Consider the following 12,419-nt stretch of genomic DNA (forward strand, 5'->3'; position numbering starts at 1 on the left):
GAGCTCCACTTCTGAAGGGATTTTGCAATAAACAGCTGCACAAAAACAGAGACACATCACTGATTACTTAAACCCACTTTTGAACACTGAAGATCATATATGATGAGACATTTCTCTAGAGTAGACAATTGATGTATCTTGTTTAACAGCTTTAGACTGCACTTCCTTTCTGTCCTCACCCTCTCCCCTATCCTAAAAGGGCCTTATCTATATTAACTATGGCTTACTTGAAAGGCAATCCTCCAAGTCACCATTAGCTGAAAAAACGCAATATCCCAGTTCAGTGGTGACAACCTTTATTTGATTTTGCTGATAGAAGAAGACAACACAGCTGGTTTGGTTACTAAAGCCTCTGATTTTTATTTAAAAGCAAGTTTCAGGCCTTCACTAATGAGCATGACAACATAAACCAAGTCTTAATGATACTGCATTTTATTGGGGTGGAAAAGCAAAAGCTTCAAAAATAGAAGCTCATTAGTGTTATTCTTCTCCTTTGCTTTTCCAAGCAGCTCACTTATAGAAAACAGACTGTTGCTGTTACTGGACTCTCCAGGTGACATGTTTTAGACAGACATGCCAACTTTTTCTTTAGAGTGCAAGAGATGTTCTTAAGTGATAAGACAGACTCCCAGGCCTCTTTCTTTTCTATAAAGAAGGAAAACTCTGCCAGAGTGCTTCTGGCATAACCCCATTCATTTTTCCTGCAATGACAATTGATAGAGAATGAAAGCACCCTCTGGGACGTGGAGGGTTCAGTTTCCTTTGGCAGTGGGTTTGATTGGAAGCAAACCTAAATTATTCCACTTCAAAGGAGTGAATAAGGAATATTTTTCTGGAATGTCAAAACCACACACATTAACCCAAACCAATCTTCACAAGAATCCTAAAGTGTTAAGATTGCTTAGCTAAAAAACCAAACCCAAACCCAAAACCAAACAAGAAGATCAAACTCAAAACAACCACAATGTTACTGATTCAGGTATAGAAATTGGTCAACAGTACCTTAAGATCAGTGGGTGGAGTGGGAGGGATTGGCACAGGGGAAGGCTATCAGATAGCATTCAGTAATGCCACCTGACAAACTTAGATAGATATTCCAAGAGGAGAGAAAAGTATATGATTATCATGGCTGCCTTAAAATCTCCAGTCTGTTTGTTGTTGCTAAACAAAACTTCATTACAACAATCATCACTTTTCTATCATTTATTTCAGTTAGGTGAGGTACTTCACATTGCTGTATTCATCTGTGTGTGCCCTCCACAGTCCTACCATTTGAATTTCTTAATGTGCCTTTTCGGGGGGGAAAACCCGTGTCATTTTTCCACATATAATATAAATAGCAAACATTGGTTTAACTAAAGTTTTTTGACAATTTATTAACATTATTAGACTTGAGGAACAAAGTGAAGTTTTATTCAAAATGTAAACATTAAGATAATTTTAAAATGTTAGTGCTCACCAACAGTAAGAATAGTCCTTTTTCTGCCTATTTTCTTCCACACATTTATTTAAAAATAATGCACTGAAAAAATGTTTCTTTCACTTGAGTCACCTGAAGAAGTTCTAATAGTATTCTTGCACCATTATTAATAAAAGATGGAGATAGCCTCAAACTCCAAGTTTTCAGCCATATCACCATACTCCACTCAGAATGTTACCTGTGCATGATACAAATGATAATCCTGCTCTGAAGCAGCTCATCATTATTACAAGGAAATATCACAGACAGTAAGTCCTAAAACTTTTAAGGGGGTGGAAGGGAAAAAACCCACCACATAAAAATCTTGCACAAAATGCATGCCTGTATAGAAATACCCAAAGTTGCTGTAGGAACAAGCAGCAAAATATAGCAAGGACAAATGCAAAGTTTATTCCACGTATGCTACAATTAGTCAAGATGTTAGGGAAGTATCAAAATTTGTACTATTAACATATGGCAACAGTTTTATTCTTACAATACATTGCAATAGAGTTGCCTCACAGGAAAAGGCTTTTAAGCTGCAGACAGTGCAATTGCATTGAATCTTAATTCTTCTGGGTCACGTTCCATGAATTTCTTACAAACTTCTATTGCATCCTAGGGGAAAAAAAAGTACAAAGAAAACCAAAATGAAAAACAGTATAAATCATATTTGTTATAAAAAACCAAACAAAACACAACTGAAATACGAAGATATGCTTTATCCAAACTAGGCCCAAAATGGATTTTTCCATAAAGGTTTACTAAATAGTGTGACAAACCTACATCAACAGTATTTATGATGAGTGAGTCGAGTTGAGTTACCACGACTCAAGATTACTTACAGTGCTCATATGGGCAGCCTAAAAGAAAAAGTTTTATGAAGGACCTTAGCAATGATGATTTTTGTGACTGAATATTACTTTGTGCAGCAGATGTGTTGCTTTTCTGACTTTCTAAATGCATCTCTGAAGTTTGTCTTAACTAGTACTGCTGCCTTCAGAAATTTTTTCTTTGTTTCAAGATGAATCTAAGCTGGGTGGGGTAATTGAAAGATTTTAAGTAATTCCTTCATTTAGCTTTAGGCTGCAATCTGGAGAACATATGTTATCAGCAAAAACAGGAAAAAGACACATACGGAATAAGGAAAGCTTTATCCAATTTATTCCCCTGTCCAAGCAAGCACAAATTATTTGCAAACTTTACAGACATTAGTCTATGCTTCTAGACTCTAAAATAGTTTTCTATTTTGTTTGTTTTAGTTTCTCTGGTTTCTTCCTTTTGTAATGCTAATCCAATCTGGGCATCATAAAACTCAGATCTATGCATTGACTTCTCTCAACTTCAACTTTGCATCATTCTATGGGGATGACAGTTTATCCTCCCAACTCAGTGTATCCCTTTCCAATTCGTTTCTCAGCTCATGACACAAAGAAGCACCCAAAAGAAGCTGTGAAAGTAGAGAAGAATGATCATTAGCAAGGGTCAGAAAGGAAATCAGCTTCTGTCTAGCGTGACACCTATCAAACTATAAACCAAAGGAAAAAGAATGAAAAATTTCAAGTTTTCAGTCTGCTGACTTCTTGTTAGATGTACTAATTGAAAGGAGCAGGAGTATATGAAAATCTAAGCACAGAAGATGTCAGTCTGATCCTGTAGTCGACCCTTATGATATTTATGTTACGATACTCTCTCATCCACAGCCACAACGTAAGTGTTCCAAAGTATCTCTTTTCAAACCTAATTTGGCCTCCCCATCCCACTTGCTCTATTCCTCATCCAACTATAAATATAGCTAGACCTGTACAGGTATTTTTATGTATCTATTTTATAAATTTTGTAGAAACACAGCAAGAATTTAATATAGCACCATTTGAGAAGGTTCTGTATCCCTACCTCTAAAAAAGAGTCATCGCTGGTTTCCCCATGGTTTATTGGAAATGGCTTGCGCCCATCTGTTGAAAGATAAAGTGGGATTGAATAACACATTTATAAAATTATAAAAGCTTCATTTTTTCCAGTTAAAACTATTTAAATAGATCTTTTGTACTTCACTTTCCAAAATGCTATCTCATTTTTCATAAAGTTCACACACACAGCTAGCTGTTCCCTGGTGTCTCCACTGCTGACTGCTTCTAACAGTATCATTATATACAGTCTGTTGCTTTTAAAAAATAATCCAACCAAAACAATGAAGTATTTTTCAGTATTTAATTTGAAAACTTCAAAGCTGTAAGTTGCTGTTGGTTTAATGCTGGTATAGTACTTCAGTTTTTCAAGCAGAATAGAAAAGTTTCAGCTACGCTTGATGGATTTATGCAGACAGACAGCTGTAGGTCTGTGGTGTTTGACAGCTGTGATCAGGGACTCCACAACAGACCAGAGTAGCAAACCCACCATTCTGAAGAGTCTGGCATCACTGAAAATCTTTCTGTCATCTAAAATAAATTAGCAAACAAAGCCCAACAGCTCTAAGTATTTAGTATTTTCACAGCATTTAAACAGGATTGCTATGGTTATTTTTATTTTATGTTTTTTGTCTTGCATTTCCAATAGAATAATGCTTGTCATTCTCAGCATTTAAAAAAGAATTTCATTCATGTAAATATGCTTCAGGTTACTTGCAACGAGTTAACAGTATGAAAACTTATGTCAGGTTATCTGAAATATTTCTTTAAAAATATAAAACAAAATCACTTTTGGCTCTGTCTTGCCTGTAAAAGGCTCTTTCCTCCCCAAAGATGCCACCAAAGTTGACAACACTTCCCAACTACATTTTCCATAACTAAAAATAGATTTGATGTTGAAAAACATTTGGATTTATATGAACAAGATGTTGTTCATTATTGTAACTACCATGGCTGCAGATACAAGGCAAAACCCTCAGAAAATGCCAGGGAAACAGAACTGAATACCCTACACTGTTGCAAGCTAAGTTTACCTTAATTGTGGGGCTTTTTTGCGTCCATATTGGCAGAACAACATTTTAATTTCATGTGTCTATAAATAATGCATTTTCTATGACAGAAACATCACATATATTTAATATTCACGTGCTTCCTTAGCATTTTCTGCATGCCAAAGCCCACATGCTGCCCACACTGTCTGAAGCCAGTGAATCAATTGAAAAACCTTCAATTTTCCTACTTTTAAGGTGGGGTTTTTTTGCTTCCTTCCACTGGTACAGAGAGAAGTTATTTTAAGAACAAAAGAAATAGTACTATTGACATTCCACTGTACAGCAGAGCTAAATGCCTCTTCTCCTTTTAATTTGTTATTTTTAGGAAAAATTCAAATGGGGCTTCTCTCACATCATACCTACAGAAATTGGGTAAACATAAAAAGTATGTAGTCTGCTTTTTAAGCAGCATAACTTAATGGACAATGAAAATGTATCACAGCACACAACCAAAAAAAGTGAAAGTCATCCCTTATGCCTTGAAATCTAGAGCCATAAAATATTTATTGCATCCTACAGTACTTACCTTTTTGATCTAGTCCAGTGACAGATAGACAGCATCATAAAATACAAAAATGTGTGCCTATTGGTTATGACTTATCCCTGGTAATACCCCTCAGATTAACTTAATATTAACATAAGCACTTCTTATATATTGCTTATGCCCCATGCTGCGATTACTTATCACCTGTTAAGGGCATTGCTCAATTACATGCTGATTTTCAAAAGATGAAAGTCTTATCACCATAAAATACTGCAAAAATTATGTTAGGAAAGATCAGTGACTTGCAGTTTTTACATGCTGATCTGCTTGCTGGATTTCTGAAGTGCCTGCTGAAAAACCTAGTTGCTCAGCAACATATTTAAGATTGGAGTCATTAGAGAATATCTGAGCAAAACTAAGTGCTACACAATCTGAACAAGAAAAAATAGCTGTATTTCAAAAAATAAGGACTACTGTTGCACAGTTAACTGTCTACTGACCACAAAAAGTAGAGGAAAAAATACCGGACTATTACAAACAATTTGCAGAGTGTTAATATCTCTTAGTAACCTGACTACATAATTTGAGTTTAAACAGTATCACTTATGCTGTGTTTATTAAGCACAGCTGCTTAACAATATAGCTAACATTTCTGAAGTGGCACACAGTTAATTTAGTACTTCCACAAGCAGCTCAGGAACATAAACATAAAAAATGTCCTGTGAAATTTTGAGAGTTTATCCATTTTTCTTGCTTCCTGTCCTTTTAAATGCCCATGGAAGTTTGGATGCAGTCTAGTATTCTGTACCATTTTATCTTAATAGGATGGAATTAAGGGAAGGAAAACAATAAAACCCAAAAAACAAACAAAAAATCCTAACAAACAAACAAACAAACTGCCCCCCCAAAAAATCCCAAAAAACTAAGAAGGCTACAGTTGTTTGAAAGAAATCCCCAGACCCTAAGATGCAGCTGAAAAGAACCTAAGCCCAACATAACATCAAGAAATCTCTCTGAAACTTTGACAGTTAACAGCATCACTACTTGAATTTGTTTCTAAAAATGGAGTGGATAAAAAGTGTTCTTACCCAATTCATAGAGATGACCACCTACATTAACTAATGCAATAAAGTGAAGATCTACTTTTTCATCTATACTTGGTGCCTGCAAGACAAAACAAGACAAAAAGATATTGTGTTTATTGAACTCTTATTGCTATATGATAATGAGCATGTATCATCATAATATACAAAATACCTGGACAAAAGACATCACAATTGGGAAAGCACATTCTGGATCTATACAGAATGGCAGAAGTCAATTGAGGAACATTTTGGAATACAAAGGAACTGTCTGCAATGCATGTATCAGTAAGAATTCATGCATTAAAGTATCTGGAAATATTTCTGATTATAGCTCTACATAAAAGCTCTATTTTTCATTACTAAATTAGAAGTAAAATCAGCTCAAATTCATAAACATCAAAAATAGACTTTCATATAAATAACAAATCCTTCGCTAACCTATCTCCTATAACAAAGTGATGCAGGACTCAACTGTGAAACTGTAATATTTCAGAACTGAAAATATTCGCTGGTCAAAATAATTTTTTCCTCATAACCAACCCCAGTTAACCAGTTTCCTCTTCACAGGCAGTCAAAACAAACACATCTTAGGTGGGGAGGAAAGATAATAACCAGAGGTGCCCAGACTGAATTCTCCAAGTGGCATCATAGTCATTATACCCAGTAAGGACTGAAGTGCAGCGACAGCACCAAGTGACACAACATAAAAAATGGTTACAGTTAGTAAAGATCTACCTAGCCCAGTACTGTGCTGGCAACTACAGCAAGCAGCAAAATCTTTTGCAGAAGTTTGTGGGCATGCACAGCATGGTGCTTAACCAACACACACTCCCAGCACCTGCTGAGCAGTGGTGTTGGAACATGTGAACCAGAAGATCTATCATCACTTCTGAGCCAAAAGCTCTATCACCATTGTTGTGTTCAATAGTAACTGATGGCATTAATTCCTTATCAGTCTGTCCAGTCTGCATCTGAACATAATTTAAGATTATATTGTTTTGAGCAAATGGGAAAAAGAACTTCAGGTTTTCTTCATTATCAAAAATCTGACTTGTGTGAAAATGTATTTCATGTAATTTTCTTTCATCTTTTAATTACCGCTAGGCTTACATGAATTTTCTAAAAGACTGCAAAAATGTGAAAACTTGCTAAAAACAGATTAGAGTGTAAAATAAGTTGTAGAACCTCAAAGTCATATCATCTTTTAAGGACTGGGCTTAAAATTTCCTTTTTTATGATGGCCATGAAAAAAGACTTTTAAAGATGATATGAATTGAAGAAATTTGGCGAACAACCAGAACAACAGAGTGAAGGACAAGAAGTCACCACAAGTCCTTCAAATACATTAAGAAGGCCAAAGAATGCAGCGCTGTGGAGGAACTGCCAACAGCCATAGAAATTCTGTGCAGCAAGCTCAAAAATGAGAAAAAAAGAAAGAGAAAACAAAATACCACACAACTTCATTTAAGATTTATCTCCATGACCAGTTAGAAGTGTGAAAGGCACAAATACCCTGTTTCATCACTGTTTCAGAGAGCCTAGAATGAAGAAAAGGCTTTCTGGCCACTAAAGATGAGGCATCTTTCAAAGGGGCAAGGGGATCTTTCCACCAGAAATTCAAGCTAAGTGAAATGGCCTTTGATAATTTTGTTTCACAGAAGGCCAAACAGAGCCAGGACTCAGGGAAACCAAACAGCCCCAAGAACCTGACTACTCAGTTGCAAACTTCAAAGGACCACAGGCTTCCATAAAACCACACAGGACAGCAGGTCATGTCCAGTGGCCTTGTTGTTATTGCTATTGACCACCCAACTTTTTACAGACTTCTAAACTGTAGTGCTACAAAAGTGTGCAGGCAGGCAAGGCTGAGCATGCTTGTCAAATCCCACATTGTCACCTAATTCCCTTCATAGACATATGACTTCACAGCTGTTCACTTACCAATTAAACATACCAACTAAGAAATCTGGGTTTAAGAAATTTCAGGGTTAGGGGGAAGACCACTGCCAGTTAGTGTCACTTTAGGCCAGAAGTGGCTTAACAATTTAAAGCCTACATCTAAACATACTCTACCTGGGCTCAAGGCAACATGAAGCAGGAGAGTACATCACTATTTCAGAGGACTTTGAGATGTTCAGGAGTTGATTTTTACCACATTTAGAAACAAGATATAGTTGCCCTTATGACCATTTTGGGTGTTAAGTTCTTTGTCAAATTCTAATAAACACCCTTTCTCTAGAGAGACACCATTGGCATGCTTGGAATGCTGAGTCTATACATAGGAAGGAGATGAATAAGTAAGCCATCAAAAAAAGCATGATTGACTTTTCATAAAGTTTACTTAGAGACAGACTCCTATAGAATCCTGCTGAGTTTTTGTACAAGAGTAATCTAAATAACATGCTTTCAGCATGCTATTGCCATAAACCGTGAGAAATGCTGTGTTTTTACATTTTTAATTCCCCAACCTCAGAGAGAATGAAAGTGCCATGACATTATTAAGTTTTCTACCATATGTTCTAGTATATGCAGTCTCCTTCCATTAAGATTTCTTTTCATCTAATCTAGATAGCAGTAAAGTTGATTTTTACATTTCTTGAAAAATTAGGATTTCGATAATTTTTGACAGAAAAATATTTGCATAATCATAAACACAGTGAAACAACAGGGTCTGAATATTCATGATGACCTAAAACTTTGTATTATAAAAATCTGTTGCTTATAACTGAAGCAAACAAGTAACTGGATTAATCTTTCCCAATGTGATGAATCTGATTCAAAATTGCTCCACCCCTCCCCTCCTTAGGGAAAAAGCCCCCAACACATCCATATGTGTGCAAGCACACTCAAACACACACAGACACCACAAGAAAAGCCTAGTAAGGCCAATTTCCACTTCACTGGGAAGCACTAGAAATTCTAACACTTGAACCAGAAGACTTTAAATTTCAAAGGAATGGAAAAAAGTGGGAATGTCAGCTCCAGGGAGATGTCTTTTGTGGTCTCCTCAAAAAGCTACACCTTTGGCCAAGTTTTCAAGTTTCTAATAAAGTGTCTATGTGAATGCTTAAAAGAACAGGGAGCATAGCTTTAAGAAGTCTTCCTGCACATTCATCATGAAGTATTGCTTAGAACAGTTACAGAGGATTTTCTCTTGATTGCTCTTCTTGTCAAAGACCACAGTAACACAGACATCAATCAAGTGTTCAGATTATCTGTTCCTCTAGATTTTTTCACTTAAAAGCCCAGCCAGTGTGCAAAAGGAAAAAACACATTTGAAGGACCACATGTGTGTATGAACCACAAGGAGAAAGACATGGGAGTCTAAATTATGTGATTGTCTAATCAGGATTTGGAACTAAACTATGGGATTCAAGACTCATTTTTCAAGTCTTCTGAAGAGCTGTCATGCTGAGTACTGGAAATGTATACTTCTCTTCTATCCAGGAAAGACATAAAGAGGAAGAATACCAGCACCTTTAGTAGCTTACAATGCTTATGTTATGGTTGCAATCTAGTACAAGAATTAAGTTTTGGTAATTTGGGTCAGTAGACATAATTTTTCCAATTTTCTTCTCCAAACTAAAAACATAATGAAAAGTAAAAACCAGAAGACTCAAAACTGATCTAAAGAAGAAAAATACAAGTTCCGTGCTCAAAGTGATGGTTCTGAGAACATCTTCTCAAATGTAACTTTATCCCAAGGAACTAAGGTAATATTCAATGATAGTAACACAGAATATTTTCATGAATACTCAGTTGCACACACAAAAGACACAGCCAAGGTTGTCTGCCCTCTAATTTTGGATACCACATTAAAAGCACTTAAATATCAGAGTCCCTGTTTTTCAGAGGAATTGACTGCCTCCTCTGCTAACCTGGACATCCAAATTGAATAATAAACAAGTGCTGACCTTTGTGAGAAATCAATTTGAATTGACTTGTCTCAGGCCAATACCCATTAGTTCATGCTATTGAAACAGAACCTCTACATTTCTTTCTCTCTTCACCAGCAGGTATCAAATCTATAATTAAAACTGCATTTTGCAAAGTTTTTACAATATAAATGATAACCCTTCCTATGCCTTCTTGTACTAAGAAATTCCTTTAGTTTTACCTTTCACCAGTGCATGCTGCCCTCTCCTCATGAACTAAACCAGTCATTCTAGTTGTTGCACTAACCTTCAGAAACTCAGCGGTACACCCCATATCACTGTTTGCCCAATCATGTCAGCCTGTCTAATAACGTATATTTCATCACCTGTACAGTTTATCTTGCAATGCACTTAGACCATTATCCCAATCTAAAAGTTGGTATTCAATTTTTATGCATTTGAAATTCTTTGATCTTCAAATGTTCCTTAGTCAAGACACAGCTGTTTGTCAAATTTATGCGCAATTGGTTTCTCTTCCTACGAACTTCATTTCTGGGACAAACTTACAACTGAGAAAAAAATGGTCTTGCTCTCATGGATCCACTGAACAAGCCTTACCACACCCTGCTTAAAATGTATTTATGGAAGACCACATTATAAGAGCAGATTCAGTGTTACATGACAGTTTTCAGGCAATTTATTCCAAATATATCTTGTATTTTTATTATTCCCTTACGCTTGCTTTTGAAAGGAGAAGCAAAGCAAGAAGCCTCACAAACCAGTTTAGTAGAATGCTTTGCAATACATGTAGTGACTGGGAAAGGAAAAAGTCATTCGGTGTTAAGTCAAGAAACTGGCATCAGGAGTCTGTTAAGTTATGGAAGTGTACTGAAGACTGACAGGGAAGAGACAATTTTGCAGAACCTTCAAGAATAAAAAAATTCTGATACATCCAATTGCAAGATCATGATAAAAGCATCTACAGTTTTAAGAGAAGAAAAAACCTTAGAGGTTTTTCTACACCAGATATTACAAGAAGCCAAAGAAAAAAAGATCCAAAAAAGAAGACTACCAGGTATGGTTTATATTCAATAGATTCTGAAGTAAAATAGAAAAAGTGATGCAATTGCTGTTGAATAGATGAGACATCTGTAACTTCTGTTTTGCAGCATGGGATGTGCTTGGGCAAATATACTGTGTAGGACTGTGAAAGGCATTTGGGTCTCAGTTAAAGTACTGCAATTAGAACAAAGAACATTGGAATGATTGTCACAAGTTTTTCAGTAAGACTGTTTCTGGCTTTTTCTCACAAAACAGTGACGTCTCCATTCATAGTCAATATTCTGCATTGAGTTTGACATAAAAAAGGCAGCAAAACCTAAGGCAAACAGAAACACTAAAAGAATAGATGATCTGGGGAGAAAGTGACAAGGACGGAGGCGAAGTCAACATTACTAAAAAAGCATGCTGTTAGCTTATCTTAAAAATTTGCCACATCTACTGCAATTTATCAGATTTGTATAGAACGCTTCAGGACAGTATTTTCAATTTTTCCCCCCCTCCTAATATATGTTCTTAACTCATCTAGAGACCTACTCTAAAAAGATGTACTGGGTCTGGCTGCAATGGATGGAGCTCATTTCCCTGGAGCAGCCCTCCCAGTGCTGAGCTTTGCACTGGTAGCTGGAAAGGGGCTGGTGACACCCCAGTGCTGCAGCCACTGCTGAGCAGCGCTGGCCCTGCATCACTGCCCTCTCTCCAACATCTCACCCTCACCAGCAGGAGAGGGGTGGGCAAAATCCTGTGAGGGGACACAGCCAGGACAGGTGGCCCAAACTGGCCAAAGGGATATTCTGTACCATATGAGGTCTGCTCAGCAATGAAAGCTAAGAGAAAGGAGGAGGAAAAAGGGAAAAAGAACTAATAACATTAGTAATTGTGACAACTGTCTTCCTGGCCAACCACTACACACACTCAAGACTGGCTTCCCAGGAAGTGTCTGGACATCCCCTGCTGATGGGTAGGAGAGAATAAATCTTTTGTTTTCCCCTGCTTTCATGTGAAGCTTTTGCTTTATTGAACTGCCTTTATCTTGACATACGAGTTTTTTTCTCTTATTTTCTCCCCACCCTGGCCTGCAAAGGAGGGGAATGACAGAGCAGCCTGATGGGCATCTGGTGTCCAGCCAAAGTCAAGGAAAGTTTTCAACCAGTAAAAGTGCTTTTATTTAAGGAGCCTAGAAAAAGCCTCTCAGCATCAAAACTTCCGCTCTAAATTTTGAAACAATCTTTTCTTCTGTTTGTCAAAGTTTCAGTAGTAGAAATGTACTCAGAAATACAAGGAAGTTCAACTATATTTTAAACACAATATACAGGATGTTCCCACCCCCTTAAATTCAAGAGCATAGATTTCTTAATAAAAGCAATACTGAAGTGCTCATATATTTCTCATACAATGTTAATGCAATGCTGAGCAGTTCAGCCTCTATGTAAACCTAGAAGAATATCAGAGCTGTACTAATACTACTTGTTGACAGGACATTAAATACCACCTTGTC

At 36.7% G+C, this 12,419-nt stretch overlaps 1 protein-coding gene across 1 annotated transcript in view; it reads right to left on the minus strand.

Annotated features, from left to right (window-relative positions):
• Positions 1-335: 335 nt before the first annotated feature.
• The window catches only part of UCHL3 (ubiquitin C-terminal hydrolase L3), a 42,360-nt gene continuing 30,276 nt past the window's right edge, over positions 336-12,419 (minus strand). Inside the window, exons 6-8 of the mRNA XM_005421123.2 lie at positions 5,991-6,066; positions 3,356-3,414; positions 336-2,077 (exon numbers count right to left, since the gene is read on the minus strand). Of these exons, the coding sequence (XP_005421180.1) occupies positions 1,994-2,077; positions 3,356-3,414; positions 5,991-6,066 (219 nt within the window). The 3' untranslated portion in view covers positions 336-1,993. The remainder of the gene's footprint in view (positions 2,078-3,355; positions 3,415-5,990; positions 6,067-12,419) is intronic.

The sequence above is a fragment of the Geospiza fortis genome, unplaced genomic scaffold (assembly GCF_000277835.1).
Source record: "Geospiza fortis unplaced genomic scaffold, GeoFor_1.0 scaffold45, whole genome shotgun sequence".
NCBI classification, from domain to species: domain Eukaryota; kingdom Metazoa; phylum Chordata; class Aves; order Passeriformes; family Thraupidae; genus Geospiza; species Geospiza fortis.